This window comes from Otolemur garnettii, unplaced genomic scaffold (genome assembly GCF_000181295.1).
Source record: "Otolemur garnettii isolate 467f Iridium unplaced genomic scaffold, OtoGar3 scaffold00038, whole genome shotgun sequence".
In the NCBI taxonomy this organism is placed as follows: Eukaryota; Metazoa; Chordata; class Mammalia; order Primates; family Galagidae; genus Otolemur; species Otolemur garnettii.
Genome location: NW_003852433.1, coordinates 6,610,910 through 6,629,664, shown reverse-complemented (window position 1 = coordinate 6,629,664; position 18,755 = coordinate 6,610,910). Strand labels below are relative to the sequence as shown.

The 18,755-nt window shown below is 41.9% G+C and overlaps 2 protein-coding genes across 5 annotated transcripts in view; one reads left to right on the top strand and one right to left on the bottom strand.

The window, feature by feature from the left end:
- Positions 1-448: 448 nt before the first annotated feature.
- ALKBH2 (alkB homolog 2, alpha-ketoglutarate dependent dioxygenase) lies at positions 449-4,343 on the top strand. 2 transcript variants are annotated; one of them, XM_012805218.2, is made up of 4 exons: positions 449-617; positions 1,016-1,444; positions 2,606-2,708; positions 4,018-4,343. In XM_012805218.2, the coding sequence occupies exons 2-4, from the start codon at positions 1,159-1,161 to the stop codon at positions 4,322-4,324; spliced, it is 696 nt and encodes a 231-aa protein (XP_012660672.1). In that variant the 5' UTR covers positions 449-617; positions 1,016-1,158; the 3' UTR covers positions 4,325-4,343. The 2 variants fall into 2 exon arrangements, with proteins under 2 accessions (XP_012660672.1, XP_003789936.1); XM_003789888.3 differs by having other exon boundaries at positions 450-617; positions 2,510-2,708.
- Positions 4,344-4,619: 276 nt separating this feature from the next.
- The window catches only part of USP30 (ubiquitin specific peptidase 30), a 33,912-nt gene continuing 19,776 nt past the window's right edge, over positions 4,620-18,755 (bottom strand). For 2 of the 3 annotated variants that reach the window (XM_023513286.1, XM_023513288.1), the window contains exons 8-13: positions 11,957-12,016; positions 11,394-11,480; positions 10,406-10,486; positions 10,088-10,307; positions 7,434-7,554; positions 4,620-6,827 (exon numbers count right to left, since the gene is read on the bottom strand). In XM_023513286.1, coding sequence (XP_023369054.1) covers positions 6,566-6,827; positions 7,434-7,554; positions 10,088-10,307; positions 10,406-10,486; positions 11,394-11,480; positions 11,957-12,016 — 831 coding nt within the window. In that variant the 3' untranslated portion in view covers positions 4,620-6,565. The remainder of the gene's footprint in view (positions 6,828-7,433; positions 7,555-10,087; positions 10,308-10,405; positions 10,487-11,393; positions 11,481-11,956; positions 12,017-18,755) is intronic. The other variant, XM_003789887.2, reaches the window with a different exon arrangement.

The following is an 18,755-nucleotide window of genomic DNA, read 5'->3' as shown; positions in this document are numbered from 1 at the left end:
AACATTTGGAGCACAGTGGAACTTCTGGCACATGCTGTCATTTAATCTTCACGGCACTCTCATGACATGGGTGTTGTAGTCCCCGCTTTCCAGATGGGCAATTTAAGCCCAGAGAGGTTATGTGACCTGTGAGAGCTCACACAGCTACCGTGGAGGAGACAGAAACAGAAGCCATGCGATCTGACTGAGGAACTCGTGTTATCGCCAGCGACAGTATGCGGTCCCCAACTCCCTGTCCCGACACCAAGATAGCCCCAAGGGAGAAGTGACACCAAACAATGGTTCTCAAACCATAGATGATCCTTGACAGCAGGACCAACATTATACAGGCACAGGGCAATGCTCCCGACGCTTGGAGCAGCCAGCAGGCGGCGTCGGCGGCCGCCGGGCGACCTGTTTTGCAGACTCCCCTGCGCTTCCCGACGTGCGGCGGAAACCCACGCGGAAGCAGACGTGCGGCTGAGCGTTTTTCTCGCCCCTAGGGCAGGGTGTTTGCTGGATTCGGAGCTGCGCCGCTGCAGGCTGAGATTCTGAAGAGAACCTTGCCACCGTCACCCCACGCACGTGTTACAAGTTATTGTCAAAATTGTGTTTGACCTTATTTAACTGGTTTGCATGTAAGTACTGAATCGTTTACATTTGAGTATCACTGTACATATTTGTTTTAATACCGGAGGGGGCGGAGCGGTCATTTATCTATCTCTCCCTTTTAACCGGGTAGGTAAAAGATAGGGAGCTTGCTTTTCTGGGTGACTTTGGTCAAACTTCTCTCTGGCTGTCAGTTTCCCCAGCTGTAAAATGAGGGCTTGGCCTGTAATTTCTAAATTCGGTTGTGGTATGTAAATTCCCGGGAGAGAGTTCTTTTAAAATTCAGAAATTGTGGGGCGCAGTGCAGGCATCTTGGTTCTTGCAGGCTAGCCAGCTGATCCTGATGCCCATCCGGGTGTGGGAGACAGTGGACTAGATTGTCCCCTGGGGCCCCTCCAGCTTCACCGTCCTCTGCTTCCTTTTTTAGGATATGGACTTAATCTTTGAAATGGCAGTTTAGGAATGCTGCTGTGGGACTACTTTGGTGAACAGATTTTTGCACTGGGGACAGAACCTGGGTATCTCTTTGCCTTGCCACTGATGACCATTTCTTTCCTGTGAGACAAGGAGATGGACAGATTCCTGGTGAGGGGGGCTCAAAGGGGCCTTTTGTGGAAGGGAGAGGAGCAAAAACGGACGGGAGAAATACCAGCTGTGTCTGGAGGTGATGATAATGACGAAAGCACAAGAAAGAGGCCCAGAAGACAGACCCTTGGAAGTGGGGTCCACCTGGAAGACCCCAGCTGGCAGCACATTCGGGCAGAGGGCCTGGACTGCAGTTACACCATCCTGTTTGGCAAAGCCGAGGCGGATGAGATTTTCCGAGAGTTGGAGAAAGAAGTGGAATATTTTACAGGTAAGCAGAGTACACTGTGTATCTAGGGAGGCTTGTTTGATAAAACTGATGACCTATGTTTGGAGAAATCTGAACCATTGATTACTGAGGGCTCACTAATGGAGTCAACAAATGTTCCCTGGGCATCTCTGTGTCAAGCCCCTTGTTAGGTGTTTGAGATACAAACTTGAAAAAGTACAGGCTTGCCTGGTCCCTGGGTGATGATAGATGCCTAAAGTGAATTTTCACTTGGCTACCTATTGGCACCACCTGGAAAAGTTAAAAACAACATTCTGCGTTCTACCAACTGATCAGAATAGCTAGGAATTGGGCATCAGTGCTTTTAAAAAGCTTCCAGGTGATTCTAATGTGCAACCAGGGGCTGAGAACCACTGGTCTAGTGGGAGAGATGGCAAGTAACCAGGTAATTCCTCTACACTTAATAGTTCTCAGTGTCACCTGCAGGACTTCTGGTCAAATTTTGACTGCTGGGCCCCACCCCTACAGTTTATTTTCTAAGGAGCCTCCAGGTAATATAGGTGGCAGGGGGACCACACTGAGAACTGCTGCTCTACCCTGTGACAAATACACAAGACAGGGATTGCTGAAGTACTTCAGAAGGTGCAGAAAGGAGACCCCATTCTTTAGCGGGGCCTGTATGAGGCCCCACAGGCCCTTAGTCCTCACAGTGGACAAAACTACCCTACTGTGTAAACTAAACTACATGGGGCTCATGTTTCAGCCTCCTAATCTGCTTTTATTGTAGTTAAGGCAATGGAGTTATATTTAACAAAAAAAGAGCTTAGGACTGTGTCTCTTTAAGTGTAGGACAAGAGTCACCGGTCTTGAAAATTTGGGGCAGTCAGCAGTTCCATGACATCTGCAAAAGAAATCTGGGGCAAGCCACAGTTTTTGAGGGGCTGCTCAGCAGAGCATTATGTTACATTGAATGACACAGGAGATGTTATTCCTGTTTTACTTTCCTTTCAATTTTGAATACCCAGGGAGTATATTGGGCATTCACCTGCCTGGGTTTGTGGGGGAGGGGCTCAAGAGGGATGGACCTGCTGTGTTTCATCTGCACAGGTGCCCTGGCCAGGGTCCAGGTATTCGGGAAGTGGCACAGCGTGCCAAGGAAGCAGGCAACATATGGCGACACTGGGCTGACCTACACGTTTTCAGGCCTTACACTGTCTCCGAAGCCGTGGATCCCAGTTCTAGAGCTCGTCCGGGATCGTGTCTCTGGGGTGACTGGACAAACTTTCAACTTTGTGCTCATCAATAGGTGATACGCTACCTTGTTCAGAGGACTAAATGTTGTAAATCTTTACTTTCCTCCAAAAGGAAGAGTTTAGAATCCCACCGTATTTTGTTCATTTGTACAACAAATCAGTCTTTAGTGCGGTATAGTAATGGGGTAATACCAGCAAAGTCAGTCTTCTTGGAGCTTCCTCTGCAGCAGAAAGTGAGAGGTGATTAACTCCTAAATAAATAGTTGAAAAAAATCATTTCAAACAGTGATCAACTGTCCTGAAGCAAATTTAAGTAGGCTGATTTGAAGGAGAATGGCTGAGAAGGGTTTGGGGTTTAAGGCAGAGTTGCTCAGTGGCAGCATTACTGATGTTTTGAGCCAAATCATACCTTGTTGTGGGGACTCCCCTGGGCATTGCAGGGTGCTCAACCTCTACCCTGAGCTCTACCTGGCCTCTACCAACTAGCTGCCAGGAGCATCTCCACCCCTCCCCGTGTCTGTCCCATGGTTGCAGAATCACCTTGGTCAAGAAACCTGGGCATAGAGGAAGGTCACTTTAGATGAAATGGTTAGGGCCTCTAAGGCAGGGACATCTGAGCTGATAACTAAATGGAGGGCATGAGCCACAGACACCTGGAAGAAGACCAGAGGGAGCTTGGAGTGTCTGAGGAGCAGACATCCTGCCACTATGGCCAGAAAGCAGTGAAGAGGGAAAAAAGGGTATGAGACAGCAAGGGCCAGAATGCACAAGGAATACGGACTAAGCGTAGGGAGAAATCAGTCTATGTGGTCGTGTGTGAACCAGGGAAATGCTGTAAGTCAAGATTTGGGCTTTTGGTGTCTTCAGTTTTAAAGCACATGAACAAATAGTACTAGGTAACAGTGAAGATGCTTCAGGGCCAACTCATCTACAGAGGCAGCTAAGGATTGCCCTTGCAGAAACACAGCAGGGACAGTGGTCAACACAGCACTGGTTCACACTGTCAGAAAACATGGGGTCTAAGCAGGAAACAGTGGCTCACACTCATAATCCTAGCATTCTGGGAGGTCAAGGCGGGTCAATCACCTGAGCTCAGGAATTCAAGACCAGCCTGAGCAAGAGTGAGACCCCACTCTAAAAACTGGCTAGGCACTGTGGTGTGCACCTCAAGTCCCAACTACTTAGGACATTGAGGCAAGGGGATTGCTTGAGCCCAGGAGTTTGAGGTTGCTGTGAGCTCGGCTGAAATCATGGCACTCTACTGAGTGAGAATCTGTCTCAAAACAAAGCAAGGGGTCTGCTGCATTGGAAAGTTTCAGGAGAGAGTTGTTTTTATGAACTGTGCTTGCTTTCTCCTGGCAGGTACAAAGATGGCTGTGACCACATAGGGGAGCACCGAGATGATGAAAGGGAACTGGCCCCTGGGAGCCCCATTGCCTCTGTCTCCTTTGGTGCCTGCAGAGACTTCTTCTTCCGGCATAAGGATTCTCGAGGGAAACACTCCTCCAGGAGGGTGGAGGTGGTCAGGCTCCAGCTGGCCCATGGAAGTTTACTTATGATGAACCACCCAACCAACACTCACTGGTATCACAGTCTTCCCATCAGAAAGAAAATCCTGGCTCCACGGGTCAATTTGACTTTTCGTAAAATTCTGCCTACTAAGAAATAAAAACATTTTTAACAGTTAATACTTCAGTTTTCTTTCCCTTTCTATGAGGGAGCTGGCGTTTCCTTTACCAATAGGGAACACAGAAAAGGTTTAACTGAGCATAGGGCTGGTTATATAACAATGCAGAATTCAGAACAAGGATATTTGTATCAAATCAGTAAATTAAGAAAGAATACCAGTTGATTTTTTTCCTAACAAAATGATTATTTTATTGCTATAATACATAGCAGATACAAAAGTACCTTTTGCAAATACATAAATTAGCAGTTATTATGGCATAAACCACTAGTTTAACTTAGATTTTCCAAAAAGAAGCTACTTTTTAAATAATTTAAAACTAGAAATCAGATTTCTTAGTGCCTAATAATTTACAAAATGAGGAAGTCAGCTTTAAGAAGTCAGGTTAAGAGACTTTGCACAGATACTGTTCACATTCACTACCTTGGCTCAAACCCTGGCCTCTGGCCAAAGATCTGTTCACAACCACATGATCAAAGGCTTGTTCCCTTTCTTGCATCTCTTTAATGGCAGATTTCATAGAGTAGGCAGTGGCAGAACAGCAATTATTCAAAGCTACAACTTTGCAATCCATTTTTAAGGTCACACAATTGGGCATTTTCAACCAGACTCCAGTAAAACGTGTTCATTTTAGCATCAAAGCCAAGGCCTGAGTGGGTCGGGGATGATTGGATGAGATGGTTCAAGCTGCTCCTTCCACCCCGATACCCATGGTTGGGAGAACCTTCACAGTATGTTCTGTTGGGAGAGAGTTACAGAGGCCTCAGGATGCAGCCTGAGCCAGACAGAATGATGATCACCTGGGCTCTTTGCACTCTGAGCTGATGACCAAGGCATGGTCAGGAAGCGTCCTCCACTCCCCGCGGAGGAAGTAGTTTCTTAGCCTTACCTCAGGTGACCCTTTGGAAAGATCTAATTCCAAATCTTATTTCTGAAGAGTCAGTTTGGATTTGGTATCCTTTTTTTAAATTAAAAATCTAGCTAAAACAGGTAACGACTGTGTCATCAAAATTCCTTCTGCCCTGGGCTGTATTCATGAGGGAAGAGAATGCTCAATATACTCTTTCTGTATTAGGCTACTGAAAACGAATAAATTTAGAATATGGACCTATAATAAAATGACAATACTAGATGTCAGCTATAGTTATGTGTTTTAAAGTCAGAAGCTGCTTTCTTCTTTTGGGGAAAAGGGCTGGATACTGGAGGTCATGGAATCTACCCTTCACTTTACAAATGAGGAAACAGGTCCAGAGAGATTGCAGTACCCTCCTTTTCTAAACCAGCTTTCAACTCAAGGCAGGGATTGAGTTTTATACAGCCCCAAGCTCCTACTCACAAAGCTTAGGAGCTCTGCATGGGTAATAGACAGATGATATTAACAATAACAATCCACAGTGGATCCCTGTATAATAAAGAGTTTTCTACAGAGCAGAGGAATCATAGGTGGTGCATGGATACTGCTCATTCCAGCTAGTCACACAGTTTATGGTATTCTATCATTGCATCTTTTAGTCCATTATAAAAGATAAAAGCAACAAGCATTTCACTTACAGCTGACACAGTAGTGAAAACAATTTCCTCGGGGTAGAACTGGCAGATGAGTCTTTATGACATAGAAAGAATCCAAAGATTAGAAAAGGCATACAAAAAAGGGGAAAGAGGCGTTCTTTAGGCATCTTTTAACTGTCCCTTTGCTACCCTTTGAGTAACTTGGAAGGGCCATTTCAGAGTGTATGTGCTACCAAAGCAATCAAAAGTGAAAGGCACTTTTTCTTCTAAATTGTTGCCTTTAATAATTTCACTAATTTTTGTCAACAATTTTTATGGACCTGCTTATTATAAGTAAAAGATCTATGCTGAAATGTCAGAGGATTAGACAAAGGTAATTCCCCTCTGAGAACACCTGACATATTACAATGTGAAAAAGTGGCTTCTGGAATCTGGTTTCTTGTAATTACCTATAACTGATGAGTAAAGACACTTTGGACATAGCAAATGCTTTCCTAACATGATGGCACCTTCCAGTGCATGCCAGCAGAGCTATTCAGGGAGGCTGATTTGGTATGAGTCGGGGCCACTGGCTCCTGAGTGAAGCCTGCTCTTAGAACACACTGGAGGGTAGAGGGCTCTACTGGGGCTGCTTGTGCACACACGCAGCATGGTTTTGTTTTTTTCCTGGGAAGTTTGGACAGTGCCATTGGCTCTAGCTCAGGGGCTGGGCAGTCATTCTTCAGACTTGTACTCCTGACTCTGGTGCATCCTGGAAAGGACTCGCTCGTAGAATAGCAAATAGGCGCTAGAGGACAGGACCTCCTGCAAGCTGGCCTTGCGGACAGTGTCGTCAGAGACCCATAGCCACTGGTTGCTGGTTGAGAGAGGGTTCTTAGCTGAAGGCGGGGATCGTCGGTAAGTGACAAAGTGTCCAGAGTGCATGTCACCATGGTGGACAACAACTGCCATCAGCCGGAAGAGGTATGTAGATGAGCTGAATAGTGGGAACAAATGCCAGTGGTTTACAGATACAACAAAAATGGACTTACAGGCTAAAAACAAAAAAGATCTTAGGGGTTAAAATGATAAGGGATTGACAGAACAGTACATGCATACAACAGAATATCATACAATCATAATACAGTTCTACATTCACTGGCACAGCAAAGGTCTGTTCTACGAGTCTCTGTGCATCCTGTATGGATGTTTGTATCACATGAGTACATGTGTACATGCATATTGTGTGTATGTGTGTACACACACATAACTTCAGAGAGTAGATGACTCTAAAGATTTAGTTATTAAAGTGGTATCCCAAGTCATTTTAAATTTTCTTCTTTATACTTTATTTATACATGTATATGTACTTGTATATACACATATATATTTTTTATGTGTTTTTATAATTCTTATTTTTAAAATGAGTTCCATTTTGGATAAAAATAAATGAGAATGTGCAAAGTGAAATTCTACCTCAAAATTAAAGAAAAAATTCATCTCTAAATTTCTGTTAATTCATTTCTATGAGAAGCTAATTTTAGAAACTAAGAGAAGCCACAGCCTGCAATGAACGCAGAACATGCTTGGGAAAAGCGCTCACCTGTAGTCAGGAACAACCGGGAGAGGGAAGGGCACTGAGGCAGGCAGGGGTGGCAATAAAGATGGGGAGCAGGCGCCATTCATAAAAATTTGTGTTTTGGGGGCCCCTGGATGATTTGGAACTGTAAGAGAAAAGGATCAGAGTCAAGAAGAATTAGCAATGGCTTTGGGTTAATGAAACATGGTTTTTATTACCTTGGAAATTAACTCCCCATATAAAGCAAAGAACAAACACACTTTCCTTTTGTGTGGTACTGATTTGTAATGTTGCCTACCTTTTTGTCCCTGGCTGCCATAACCTCAAATAGGAAAAGTGTATCTAGCTTCATGTCTATCGCTGCTCTTGACAACTTTGTGAGTCTTTGAGATTCTCACCCCTGTTTGGGAACATGTATCAAAGTTAAGCACTAACTAACTTACTGGCTTTTGACCTACCTAACCTAAGGGAGCAGGCTTTCTCAACCTTGGCGTTATTAACAATGTTTTGAGCTGGATCATCTTCTTTGTGGTAGGGGGATTTGCTATATTTTACAGAATAGTTAGCAGCATCCCTGGCCCTTAGCCATGAGATGCCAGCTGTACCTTGTCTCATAGTTTTGACAACCAAAAATGTCAGAAGACATCTCCCAGTTCTGTCCCTCGGGAGACAAAACTGTTCTGTGTTGAGAATCACTGATCTAAACATTTGCTTTTCTGGCTGGGTGCAGTGGCTCATGCCTGTCTGTCATCCTAGCACTCCAGGAGACTGAGGCAAGAGGATCGCTTGAGCTCAGGAGTTTGAGACCAGCCTGATGAGCAAGAATGAGATCCCATCTCTACTAAAAATAGGAAATAAAAATAGAAAAATTAGCCTAGCATTGTGGTGTGTGCCTGTAGTCCCAGCTATTCAGAAGGCTGAGGCAGGAGGATTACTAGAGCCTAGGAGTTTGAGATTGCTATGAGCTATGATGAGGCCCCTGCACTCTACCCAGGGTGACATAGAGTAAGACTCTGTCTCAAAAAAGCCTCACAACATTCTCTTTTCTTTAATTCTGTGATCCTCAAAGGTATACCAACACATAACAACATTTAAAAAATGTTTATGGATGTAGATAAAATAATTAAGGTGATATTTACATGTCTTCTCCTTTCAAATGTCATATTTAGGGGCCTTTATGTAGCAAGTAGTTCACTGCTGACATTTAACCAGTGGGTCTAAACTATAGTGGACCTGTATCCCAGTCCAGAAGAGGAAAAAGGTAGGGTAAAGAGGTCTTTGTTTTGTCTTTTTTTTTTTTTTGGCCAGGGCTGGGTTTGAACCCACCATCTCTGGCATATGGGGCTGGTGCCCTACTCCTTTGAGCCACAGGCACCACTCCTGTTTTGTTTTGTCTTTAATGAGATGGGGGTCTCGCTATGTTGCCTTGTCTGGTCTTGAACCCCTGGGCTCAAGTGATCCTCCTGCCTCAGCTTTCCAAATAATTGGGAGATGTCCTTGTTTTAAAACAAGGGCCAAGGACTAAGCCTGCTCCCTACCTTGCTGTTCCCAACGTTAATCTGATGACCTGGTGAGAAAGAGCCAAACACAGTCTCCCCAAATCCATGTCTTGCTAGGCCATGCAACTGTGGTCACAGAAAGAACAAAAGGGGTATAGGATAGTAAGTCAGGAATGTATAGGGGTACAGGAAGACAATCCTGACTTAACTGGGGGCAGCATGTAGGCAGTAAACACTTATAGTGAGTGGGTTTTCCTTAAGTAGAACTCTGTATCTCAGCGTGTCACATAAGATACCTCTAAACCCTGCCCCAACACTACATTCTAGTGCCATTTCTTCTACATGCTGTTTGCCCTTGGCCTAACCAATCATTTACCCATGTGGAACCTCAGTTTCCTCATCAGTAAGACTGGGGGTAATGACAGCTGCCTGCCTTAACTGGGACCCAATTCAATGATTCACCTCAGATGATGACAGTAATGGAATTAGATAAATAATTCAGTAAAGAAGCCATAGCAACCCAAATAAGATGCTGTGATTTTTTTCGCCAGGACATGGCCTCCCCTCATTTCCTGTATAAGTGAGATGACTGCATTGAAAGAGAAAAAAAGGAAAAAAAGAAAGAAGTTCACTGGAAAAGCAAGACTGCAATGTTTAGTTCTCTCCCTACACTTTTTCATCTGTAATAAAGTTTTTAGGCTCAGTGCCTGTGGCTCAAGTGGCTAAGGCGCCAGCCACATACACTAAGGTGGTGGGTTCAAATCCAGCCTGGGCCCGCCAAACAACAACGATGGCTGCAAAAAAAAATATATATATATATAGCCAGGCGTTGTGGCAGGTGCCTGTGGTCCCAGCTACTTAGGAGGCAGAGGCAGGAGACTCGCTTGAGCCCAGGAGTTGGAGGTTGTTGTGAGCTGGGATGCCACAGCACTTTACCCAGGGGGACAGCTTGAGGCTCTGTCTCGAAAAAAAAAAAGTTTTTAAAACTATACATCTCATTTCAATGTAATTTTACCTTCTTTTAAGAAATCTTCCCTCGTCTACCTGCAATCCTGTTGTTCTCAAGAATTTAAGCAAACCACTGTACAAGCCTGGCACTCATGGCATAAGGGACCCAGAAAGTGGTGTTGCCAAATTGCTTTTCTCTGTGCTGAGAATTCCTGATGCATCAGCACCCACCTGGTTTGGGTGGTGCTGGCCCATCCTGTGGTTCCAAGACAGGCCCTGGGTTCTCCTTCAGTTTAGGGTTGTGCTGGTTGGGTTTATGTCCAAGGAGGTGGTACTTGTAGATGTCCATTATCAGGAATTCATTAAATTGCACGTGCTCATGGCGCTTCAGGGGTGTGCCGTGGCTGGACCAGCTCAGCCGCTGCAGGTGGATGCACAGACACTGTGGGATCTACAGGTGGGAGAAAAACCAGAAAGAAGTGTTGTCTCAGGAGCAGGCATGTGGAGTCCTTAAAAGCAAAGCCAACACAGTGTGTAGCATGGGCTCACCTTGCCTAGTTTTAACTGTTTAACAAAAGTGGTCCTCTGGTGTTCCACCTTTTCCCCATTCAAAGTTCCCTTTGCTTCAATCTGAAATAAAAGAAACAACAGTTCTCCACCCATGGTCACCCATGGAGAGATGCAGATGAGGCTGATGTTATAGCTGCCTTTAATTCATACTTAACTGCTACCTGCTGAAATGAACTCAGCTGCCCAATTATTTGTGAGTTATTTTCTTTTCTTTCTTTTTTTTTTTTTTTTGAGACAGATCCTCAAGCTATCCCCCCTGGGTAGGGTGCCATGGCATCACGCTCACAGCAACCTCCAACTCCTGGGCTCAAGCGAGTCTCCTGCCTCAGCCTCCCAAGTAGCTGGGACCACAGGCGCCCGCCACAATGCCTGGCCATTTTTTGGTTGCAGCCGTCATTGTTGTTTTGGTGGGCCCGGGCTGGGGATTCGAACCCGCCACGTTGGGTGTATGTGGCTGGCGCCTTAGCCGCTTGAGCCACAGGCGCCAAGCCGAGTTATTTTCTTGATTCCTCTTAATCATTACTTAGCAGTAACAGTGAAGGGAAGAGAAAATGAAGAATCAACACTGAAAGTCTGACACTTGCATGTGATCTATTTTGTTCTGTCTTCAAAAATTCTATTACATACAATTCCTTTTAATTTAGAGGGTGAAATTTGATTACTTAGGGTAGTCAGGCAGGTAGCATGAGTAAAAAGGTATGAAATAAATGGGATTGAAAAGGGCAGATCTCATTCTTAAAGTATGACATTCAGATTTTTTCTTCAAATGCTCTGGGGAGGAAACACAACTCATCTGGGAAAGAGACTTGGTCCATGGGCTGCCAATTTCCAAATGAAGTTCAATAGAAATGGCTGTGCCTGAAAAGATCTCCTGGGTACAGTCAGAAGAGCTCAGGGCCAGCGGTGTGAGAGGCGCTTTACAGGCAAGAGGCCAGGTGGGAGAGGACACTGGGAGCTCAATGCCTACCTTTGTACAGTTGTCACATACGACATCTCGCACTGATTCTGAGGATATAAAGTGGTGAAGGCAGTGGTCCAGGGTTAACGGATGACCCTACAGCATGAGAAGAAAACCATTACAATTCAAAGGAGAGTTACAATGAAACTATTAACAGACGGCAGTGTGAATCCCAGAGCTTTAATTTGGTATATACTGGCAATAAAATTTCACAGACAGAACTAGATATTTCCTGAACAAATGTGGGGCTCAAGCCACTCTAAGCAGATACTACTGACAAATTCAAAAGTATGAGGTTGTAACACAGCAGAAAATATGGACTTCACACTGTTTTAAATATCTTTGAAATCAAGAAGGTGTGAGGAGATATGTGTTGTATGCATTCAAAAAGCCAAAATTTCTGTAGTAAGAGAAAAGCCATCCACCTTCCTCTCTTCCATAATCAGGCTGCGGTACAACACGTTAAAGATAAGTTTCAACTAACTGCGTGTCTGAATATAAATGCCTCAAAGCCCTTTCAGGTTGAAAAATCTCCAAAAGAGACCCAAAGTAAACCATAGATCAGTACATACCCATGTGGCAGCTGGAATACTAAGTGAAAGGCTATCAAAAGTATCAAATCGAACAGGACTCTAAAACAAAAATTGTAGAAAATTCAGAAAGGACCCAGGTTAGATTCCAAACTTTAAAGACTGAAAGATATATGAATATGAGACAGTTTCACATTGAGATGTCCAACATTAATATAACGTTCTTAGTTAGAAACAAGTGCTATTAAAAACAACCTTCTAAACATGAGAGGTATACTAACACTAAAGGATACCTTGGAAAAACTATAAGATTACATACCTGACCCAGCAATTTTGTGACTTTATCCTAAGGAAATAACCATGGATATAACTATAAGAATATTCATCAATATTATTTACAAGAGCAAAAATGAGAATGCAGTCATGCGTAGCTTAACAACGGGAATATGTTCTCAGAAAGTTGTTATTAGGTGACAACATCACCATTTGTCTAGTTTGTAACTGTACTGAACACTGTCAGCAACTATAACATACTGGTTAGTATTTGTGTATCTCAACTTACCTAAACATAGAAAAGGTACAGTAAAAGCATGGGATTATAATCTTACAGGACCACTACTGTCTCCAAAGTCCATGTTGTGAGTGGCACATGACTACAGTTGAAACTGGTAGGAAATTATCAAATAAACTGTAGTATGCCCACAGAATGCAATACTACATTAAAAATAAGATAGTTGAAGAATGTATGATTATGTAGAAAAATGTTCACGTTATATTATTAACTGCAGAAAAGCAGATGATAAGACAGAGTAAGAGCTCCTGCTTTTGGAGGAGTCTTCCAGTAGCTGGGCTGGGCTCACTTCTCCTTGAGAAAACTGTAAAATCTGGACCAAAACAAAACTTTCTGAATGACTGGAGAGCTACCAAAATCAGGTAGCTCCAATTACTCCATGAGTGAGATTTGAATGTTTGTGGGGTTTTTGCCCAGTCTTTTTAGTGCTGGGTGGCAAAAAGCAATATTCCTACAGAATTGAGTTGTCAGAAGACAAAGTTCAGAGCTGCTAAAGACTAGGCAAAAATGCAGAAACAAGGGAGCCACAAAGACAACCAGCCCCAAAATTTCTGTATGAACTCAGTTCAATTCCAGCCACTGAACCACACATGCTCTGGAAAGACTCCAGAAGGCCAGGCAAAACGCAGCAGCTAGAAGTTAAAAAAACTAAGCAGAGATTTTGCTGCTCAATGTAGGGTAGACATTTTGGAACGTGAGCAGCCAGGTTAAATGCCTGCCAGAACAAAGTTCATTTTTCTTCAGTGAAACATAGAGAATCCAAAGTCTCTACTACAATGATGAGTATATAAAATTTACTACACATACAATACCAAGAGGAAAATGTGACCCATGGTGAAGTCAAAAAAAGAGAACCTGGCTGTTAGCACACAAGGACCTCCTCTATGTATTATACATACAGTCAAGGACACAGAGGGAAATTCCCTCTGTGGGTGGCTATTCCCTCAGTCGCCACCCACAGGAAAACAGGCATCTTGGAATGTGTCCTGCACAAGTGAGAGAGAAGACTCTGCGCGTGTAGATAGCAGTCGCCAATGTGTAGAGAATATATGTAAATATTTTATAAAATTTTATAATAAATAATTTGTAAATAAGGGTACATTTAGCTACAATTTCCCATTTTTCCCTATGTATGGTGACTTTGGGGACATCCTGTACATAGTTATAGTGAATGGACAATGGAGAATCTCAGCAGGAGAAATGAAAATAATTTAAAAAAAGGAAATAGAAATTCTACAACTGAAAAAAATAACTAAAATGAAATATTTGATGGACTGGCAGAGACTGAGGATGGATAAAAGAGTCAGTGAACTTGAAGACAGGTCAATATAAATAATTTAACTTGAAGAACACAGAGGAAAAAGATCGAATAAGACCTTAGTGACATGTGGGATGATATCAAGCAGACTACCAAGGAGAAAAAGGGCACGAAATCTCGTGTAACAAAATAATGACCCCAAATTTTCCAATTTGGTGAAAAATATAAATGTATGAGTAAAGATTGAAGAAACTCAGCAAACCCCAAGCAGAGTAAATACTAAGGGAACCCTATTTATTGACAACATGGACAAAAATAAAGAGAAAATCTTGTAAGCAGAAATAAAATGACACTTTTACATATAGAAGAATGACATGAAAGGTACTGACTTTGAACAATGAAAGCCAGAAGACAACAGAACAATGTCTTTAAAGCAACAAATTTAAAATAAATCAAAGCAAAATAACTAACACTGTCAACCCAAACTCTATATCCAACAGAAATGTTATTCAAAAACAAATGCAAAAGAAAAACATTTTCATATAAATAACATCTAAATGTATCTGCCCCCAGCAGACCTACAAGAAATGTTAAAGGGATATTTTTAGGCTGTTGAGGAAAAACATCCAATGGACTTGGATGTGCAGGAAACACTGAAGAACACCAAAAATGGTAAAGCAACGTATTTTTTCTCTTACTTTCTTTGAAACGCACAGAAGTATTTAAAGCCAAACTATTGCCGCAGTACTGTGGGGTTTATAGTGTATCTAAATATACTCTATATGAAACAGCACAAAGGACAGGGAAATGGAGCTATATTTTTGCAATATTCCAGCATTTTACATGAAAGATTATAATATTAATTCTAAACAGACTGCAATAAGGTAAAACTGTATGATTTAAACACACACACAGAGCTTAAAAGTACAGCTAAAAGGCTAAAGTATTATAATGAAATGCTAAAAATTACTGGATTAACCCTAAAGAAGCCAGGAAAGGAAGAACAGAGGAATTAAAAGTATGTAAGGCAAATAGAAAACAAATGATAACATGGCAGACCTAAATCCAATCATATACATACTTACATTAAATGTAAATGGACTAAACATTCCAATTAAAAGGCAGATTGTTAAGCTGGATAAAAAAGCAAGACCCAATTACATGCTGTCTACAAAAGCTACATTTTAAATATAAAGATAGGTTGAACATAAAAGAACAGATAGAGATATACCAAAGAAACACTAGTTAGATGAAAATGAATCATTCAAACACATTTCAAATCAAAAAGTCTTATCAGAGATGAAGAGGGACATTTTATCCATGACAGTAAGAGTCAACATATCATAATACATGTGCTTATTGCCAATGGCAAAGTGTTTAAAACTTCATCAAAATAGAATTAAAGAAAGAAGCAAATCCCAACATTTAAGAAAGAAATAATACGAATATTAAACAAAACCTTTCAGGAAACAGAGGAGAGAACATCTACTTATTTTATGAGGCTAACATAAATCTTATAACAAAACCTAACAAAAACATTATAGGAGAAAAAAAACTCTAAGACCAATATTTCTCATAAACACAGACACTAATATCCTTTAGGATAGTGGTCTCCAACATTTTTGGCACCAGGGACAATTTTTCCATAGACTTGGGGTGGGGCTGGGAATGGGGGCATTAAATTCTCGTTAGGAGCTCACAACCTAGATCCCTCCCATGTGCACTTTACAGCGGGGTTCTCACTCCTATGAGAATCTACTGCTGTTGCTGATCTGACAGGAGGTGCAGTTCAGGTGGCTTTGCAAGTGATAGGGAGCAGCTGTAAAGACAGATGAGGCTTCACTCACTTGCTTGCTGCTCACCTCCTGCCGTGCGCCTGGTTCCTAACAGGCCACAGACCACTACTGGTCCATGGCCCAGGGGTTGGAAAGCATGGCCCAGCTTTAGGAAATACTAGCAAATCAAATCTAGTAATATATAAAAAGAATAATACATCACAATCAAGTAAGGGTGGGGTTTATCCCAGAAATGCAAGGCTGGTTTAACATTAGAAAAATTAATCACTATAATTCACCACGATAACAGAATAAAATATAATCATCCCTCAAAATTCAGAAAAAGCATGACAAAGTTCAATCACTATTACATCAAAAATTCTCATCAAACTAGTAAAAGAAGGGAACTCCCTTGGTATGACTTAATTATGAAACACCAAATACTTGCTTCAGATGATCTGAAACAAGGCAAGGATGTCTGCTATCACCACTCCTATTTAACTTTATACCAGAGGTCTTAGTCCAGATAATAAGACAAAGAAAAAATAAGCATAAAGATTGGAAAGAAAGAACTAAAACTATTTCCATTCACAAGCAACATGATTGTTTACATACATAAAAAATTTCAAAGTACCTACAACAAAACTAGAATAAATTAATTTCTGTAAGACCTCAAGATACAACACTGACAGACAATCTTCTATATACAGCAGCAAACTGGAAAACAAAAACCTTTAAATTTCATTTATACTAGCATCAAAACATAAACAAAATGCAAAAAAAATGAGAGATGAATAGTCAACTTATAGATTAAAAAATATGTAAGACATATTAAGGAATTATAATGTATGAAGTTTATTTTAAAAGAACCATTCAACACATTAGTCATCAGGGCAAATGCCAATCAAAATCACAATTATACTGCAAAAGAAAAAAATCAACAAAATGAAAAGACAACCTATGGAATACAAAAAAAAATTTACAAACCATATATCTGATAAGGGGTTAATATCCAAAACATATAAGGAACTCATATAAAGCAACAGCAATAAACAATACAATTTAAAAATGTACAAAGGACCTGAACAGACATTTATTCAAAAAAAGCATATGTTTGGTCAACAGAGATAGGAAAAGGTGCTCAGCATCACCACTTATCAAAGCAATGCAAATCAAAACTACAATGAACTATTATTTCACATCTGTTAGGATGACTATTATCAAAAAGATGACGTAACAAGTCTTGGTGAGAGTGTGGAGAAAAGACAACTCTTGTACCCTGTTGGTGGGATGTAAATTGGTGCAGTCATTATGGAAAACAATACAGAAGTTCCTCAAAAAGTTAAAACTAGAACTAGCATGTGATCTAGCAATTCCACTTCTGGGTATATATCCACAGGAAATCAGGATCCCAAAGAAATATCTTGCACCACAATGTGCATTCTGTTCATTAAAGCATGATTCCCATTTGCCATGATATGGAAACAACCTAATGTCCATAGACAGACGAATGGATAAAGAAATGTGGTGTGTGTGTATACACACACATAGTGGAATATTATTCAGATCTAAAAAAGAAGTAAATATTGCCATTTGTGATTTCATGGATGAACCTAGAGGACATTAAATGCTAAGTGAAATAAGCCAGGGAGAAAACAACAAATACTATATGTACCATAGCAGAGAATTGGTTGCCAGGGGCTGGAGAATGGGAATGGAAAGAGATTGGTTAAAGGTATAAACCTGGCTCGGCGCCTGTGGCTCAAGTGGCTAAGGCGCCAGCCACATACACCTAAGGTGGCAGGTTCAAATCTAGCCCGGGCCCGCCAAACAACAATGACGGCTGCAACCAAAAAATTAGCTGGGTGTTGTGGCAGGTGCCTGTAGTACCAGCTACTTGGGAGGCGGAGGCAGGAGACTCACTTGAGCCCAGGAGTTGGAGGTTGCTGTGAGCTGTGATGCCACAGCACTCTACCCAGGACAATAGCTTGAGGCTCTGTCTCAAAAAAAAAAAAAAAAAGGTATAAACCTTATAAAATGAATAAGTTCCAAAGATCTAATGCACAGCATAGTGACTATAGTTAATAATACTGTATTATTAACCCTGGGCCATAGACCAGTACCAGTCCATGGCCTGTTAAGAACCAGGCTACACAGCAGGAAGTAAGTGGCAAGTAAGCAAATGAAGCTCAACGGTATTTACAGCTGCTGCCCAACACTCACGTCACTCACTACCTGACCTCTGCTCCTGCCAGACCAGCAGTGGCATTAGATTCTCATAGCACTGTGCATGTGAGGGACCTAGGTTGTGAGCTCCTTATAGGAATCTAATGCCTGATGATCTGACGTGGAGTTGAGGCACTGATGCTAGTGCTGGGGAGCGGCTGCAGATAGAGATTACCCTTAGCAGAAAGGTTTGACTGCAGAGACCATAATAAATCAATTGCTTGCAGACTCATATCCAAACCATCCCTCCCACCCCCAGTCTGTGGAAAAACTATCTTCCATGAACCCAGTCCCTGGTGCCAAATGGTTGGGGACTACTGTATTGGATCACTGAAATATGCTAAGAGAGTAGATCTTAAGTGTCCTTACCACATATATGCAAAAAGTAACACACAAGGTGATAGATATGTGAATTGGCTTCAGCATGATTGTGGTAATCATATATTCAATATCTCCCCATTCCCTACCCCCTACCCCCTGGCAACTACCACATACATCAAATCATCAACTTTGTACACCTTAAGTATATTTAATTTTTATTTGTGAATTATACCTCAATAAAGCTTGAGGGGAGAAGCACACTGAGACAGCACTTCACACCCACCAGGATGGCTATATTGAAAAAAATCAGATAGCCAGTTGTGGTGGCTCACACCTGTACTCCTAGCACTCTAGGAGGCTGAAGCAGGTGGACTGCTTGAGCTCAGGAACTGGAGACCAGCCTGAGCTAGAATGAGACCCTGTCTCTAAAAATAGCTGGGTGTTGTGGCGGGTGCCTGTAGTTCCAGCTACTTGGGAAACTGAGGCAAGAGGATTGCTTGAGCCCAAGAGGTTAAGGTTGCTATGAGCTATGATGCCACCACACTCTACCCAGGGCAACAAAGTCAGACTCTGTCTCAAAAAATAAAAATATAAAAATAAAAAACACTAAAGGAAAAGAAAGAAAAGATCAGATAGTGTAAGTGCTGGTGAGGCTGTGGAGAAATTGGAACCCCTCATACACTGCTGATG